Consider the following 4115-nt stretch of genomic DNA (forward strand, 5'->3'; position numbering starts at 1 on the left):
GGGGGGTCCAGGGGGGGCGAGGAGCTGGAGACCGAGCGACAGAGAAACCTCCTGGCTGGTGCGGCAAGTTTTTGAGAGGGAGTAGCAAAGCCGCGGAGGGAGAGGCAGAAAAATGTAATTTTATTTCCTGCAGAGCCCAGATCCGCAGATCCGCGGCTGCCTCCTGCCAGGGGTTAGCCCCGCGCCGCCCTTGACAGCTCCTGCAAATGACCCTCTAATGACGGGCTGGGCCCGGGCTGAAGCGCTGGCGGAATATGTGAGCGGCCGCGGGGGGGTCTGCGCCGGGGGGAACCAGACACGCTTTGTTTATCCGCCGGCTGGGATGTGGATTGGCGATAATCAGGCTGGGCCGGGGATGTGGACTCGGAGCTGCTGGTCCCAGGAGGGGAGGGCTGGGGATGGCCCCGTCGGGCACAGCCCCCCGGGCCACCAGCTGCCAGCCCCACTCGTCCCCTCCGGCCGTGGGAGGGGGCAGCTGAGCCTGGGGGACCCCAGACCCACGGCTGCTGAGCTCGGCCAGACCTGGGGCTTGACCCCTCGCCGCCCCGGGACCAGCGTCGCCCCCGGGCTGGCGAGCAGGGGGGCAAAGTTACCGCCGGGGGCACTTGAGACCCCGGGCAGCGCTGGGGGCTGGAGCTCTCCTGGGTGGGGGACCCAAAGGAGAGCTGCCTTCAGGGGTGTCAAATCCATCGCCAATAGAGCACGGGGCCCTTCCCTCCCCTCCACGGGGTAAAGAGAGGTGGAAAAACCCCTGAGTCCTCCTGGAAGGCTGCAGGTGCGTCCCCGCTCACTCCTGAGCAAACCCCCATCAGGGTGGGACCAGCTTCTTCCTTATCTCACACCAACCTTCCTGTTCACGGAGCTGTTGAGCATCTTTTGCACCATCTGAGGGGACCCCGTTGCTCTGGCAAGTTCCAGTAGCAGCCCACCCGCTCTGGGTGTTACTGGTTTCACTGGTAGCACTGGGTGGTAACGGAGCTGCTGCAGCCAGAGACGACCCCGGAATGGGGAGAACCTCTGGGTGCAGCAGATGCACAGAGAGACGGGGGGAATCTGTGCTGACAGACCTTTCAGCAGCAGAAACGGGCTGTGGAAAGCAGCAGAATCTACCAGGTATTTTTAATATATATAATTTATTGAAGAATTATACATCCATCACCTTTTCATTACCGCCCCATCCAGCGAGTGGTGGAAAAGGTCTGAGCAAAGCCGTGGTTTTACAGAGGAAAGCAGCGTGTGAGCCCTGTTCAGGGCAGGTAGGAGAGTTTCGGGGGGACTCAGACACCCCCCCCCCCCCTGCCTTGCTGCCAGGGGCATCTCGTTTGTCTGTGCAGACCCTCTGCAGCTCCCGGCGAACACACGGTGCTTCGGAGAGGGATGTGGGAGCCCCGGGTCCATCTGTTGCGTCCCTGCCTGTGTGGTCCCGGGCAAGGAGTGGCTGTGATGGAGGCCGCTGCCTCCCCGACAGTTTTTCCGGGGTCTGTTGCTCCCGGGGCCACACTCAGCCCTGCGGCGCAGGGCAGGAGCGGGCTGTGACAAACCCCTGCCTGCTGCAGGCTCTGGACATCAGGCTGACGCATTAAGTTGGCTTAACTGTGATACAAATCTGGTAGAGTTTTAATAGAAATATAATAGAAGTCTTAAGAGAAACGCCTAAACCCCAGGGGACATTGAAAATCCCGACGGTGCGGACACTCAGTATGACCGGACACTGGCGCTGCCACGTCCCGCCAAGAGTCCGGAGCTACGGGCGGTTCGTGTCGCCGCGGGCTCTGTCGTGGCGGGGAGCGACGCTGCGGTGGCCCCAGCCCCACGCCCTGGTGGTGCAGCACGAGCCCCCAGCTGCCCCGGCACATGCCAGCACCGCGGCTCCCGGATAAACGCAGCCGTTGGGCACCCGCTGCCCCGGCGCTGCCGGAGGCGTCTGATGGCCTCTCCCGTGCGGAGCCGGGATCCATCCACGCACCGTGGCCGTGCAGCGCCGCAGACTAACGCCCGGGCACCCCACTCCTCTCCTGGCACAGCCAGAGCTTCGTGGGCTTCAGAGACGCCCCAGTTCTACGCGTTGTTGGACATGGGTTGGGCGGCCAGTCCTCGGGGACACTTTCTGGGCAGAGGCAGGCCCCTTCCCGGCGGGGACGAGCTGGCCTCAGTTGCAGCCGCACTCCTCGATGATCATGTCCTCGTGGTGACGGACGACGATTTCGCCTTTCTCGTAGTAGAGCATGGAGAGGGGACTCATCCTGACTGGGGAGCAGGCGGGGCAGGGCACCTGGTTAGGCTTGTAGAGCTGCAGCAAACTCTGCGGGGAGACACAGGAAGGGCAAAGCATCAGCCCCCGCCGTGGGCTGGGGGACGTGGGGCAGCAGCCCCCCACTCTTACCTGTATGTAAGCGTGGTTCGTGGGCTTGAAGGTCTCGTCCACGGGCGATGGGCACAGCCCTTCGCAGCGGTAGGCGTTGTACTTTTTGGGGTAGACGATCCAGCTGCCCCAGCCCGTCTGCTCGAAGTCCACCATCATGTCCACCCTCCTGCACAAGGACCTGCCCTCCTCCCCTGGCGTGGCCGCGGCAGCGTCGCTCGCTTTGATCCTTTGCTTCTCCTTCCTGGTCCTGCGGTGCCGGCGGGTCCCTGCGCCCTGGGAGCCGCTGTCATGCATGACGTGCTTGGAGGTCTCGGCTGTCCTGATGAGGCTGTGGCCTCCTGGGGACTTGTCCTTGGAGAAGACGAGCAGCAGGACTCTGTCCGTCACGTCCTGGGGCAGGGCTGGCTCGCCGTGGCCAGCGTCGCTCAAGGTGGGCAAGCGCATGGCGGTGGTGGCCGGGGCGGCCGATCCGGTCGCCTCCCTTCCCGTGGGACCATAGTGCCCAGGGGCCACGGCTTGGTGGAGCCAGGACCGGAGCAGGTTGGTGACCTCGAAGACTTTCCAGGAGGCCTGGGTGGAAGCGGCGCTGCCGGCCACAGTGCCCAGGAAGAGCTGGGGGGCGCAGGCCCCCCCAGCCCAGCACTGCCGGCGGCGGCTGTGGTAGATGTCCAGGGAGACGTCGCGGGCCGGGGAGAGGACGCGGAGCTGGGCCAGACTCACCTCCTGGCTGCTGGAGAGGGACGACATGTCGAAGGCGAGCGCCCAGCGGGAGCCGTTCTGCAGGGAGCCTGGAAGGACGGGGTGAGGTGAGGCCAGTGCGGCTCTGCCGGGGACAGGGACGGTGCCTCCCCGCGCTGCCATCGGGGCCCGGGCGGCACGGAAAGTACCCGCGTGCACCCCGAGAGCCGGCGAGAGCACCGGGTACCGCCCGTCCCGGGACAGGGGAGCTCGGGGAAGGTGCCGGTCCCGGGGAGAGGGATGTTTGGGAACCACGCGGGTCCTGGGATAGGGATGCTCGGGGATGGTGCCGGTCCCGGGGACAGTGTCGGTCCCGGGGATGGGGATGCTTGGGGATGGTGCCGGTCCCGGGATGCTCGGGAATGGTGCGGGTCCCGGGGACGATGCGGGTCCCGGGACAGGGATGCTCGGGGATGGTCCCGGTCCCGGTATGCTCGGGAATGGTCCCGGGGAGAGGGATGTTCGGGGACGATGCGGGTCCCGGGACAGGGATGCTCGGGGATGGTGCCGGTCCCGGGGACAGTGTCGGTCCCGGGGGTGGGGATGCTCGGGGACGGTGCCGGTCCCGGGATGCTCGGGAATGGTGCGGGTCCCGGGGACGATGCGGGTCCCGGGACAGGGATGCTCGGGGATGGTCCCGGTCCCGGTATGCTCGGGAATGGTCCCGGGGAGAGGGATGTTCGGGGACGATGCGGGTCCCGGGACAGGGATGCTCGGGGATGGTGCCGGTCCCGGGGACAGTGTCGGTCCCGGGGGTGGGGATGCTCGGGGACGGTGCCGGTCCCGGGATGCTCGGGAATGGTGCGGGTCCCGGGGACGATGCGGGTCCCGGGACAGGGATGCTCGGGGATGGTCCCGGTCCCGGTATGCTCGGGAATGGTCCCGGGGAGAGGGATGTTCGGGGACGATGCGGGTCCCGGGACAGGGATGCTCGGGGATGGTGCCGGTCCCGGGGACAGTGTCGGTCCCGGGGGTGGGGATGCTCGGGGACGGTGCCGGTCCCGGGATGCTC

General features: G+C 66.5%; 1 protein-coding gene across 1 annotated transcript; it reads right to left on the reverse strand.

The window, feature by feature from the left end:
* Positions 1-1850: 1850 nt before the first annotated feature.
* Positions 1851-3127, reverse strand: NODAL (nodal growth differentiation factor). The gene is made up of 2 exons (XM_026863081.1): positions 2384-3127; positions 1851-2302 (listed from the first exon to the last, which is right to left on the reverse strand). Exons 1-2 carry the CDS (start codon positions 3110-3112, stop codon positions 2150-2152), a joined length of 882 nt encoding a protein of 293 aa, XP_026718882.1. The 5' UTR covers positions 3113-3127; the 3' UTR covers positions 1851-2149.
* Positions 3128-4115: the final 988 nt, after the last annotated feature.

This window comes from Athene cunicularia (genome assembly GCF_003259725.1).
Source record: "Athene cunicularia isolate RWA chromosome 22 unlocalized genomic scaffold, athCun1 chr22_part1, whole genome shotgun sequence".
In the NCBI taxonomy this organism is placed as follows: Eukaryota; Metazoa; Chordata; class Aves; order Strigiformes; family Strigidae; genus Athene; species Athene cunicularia.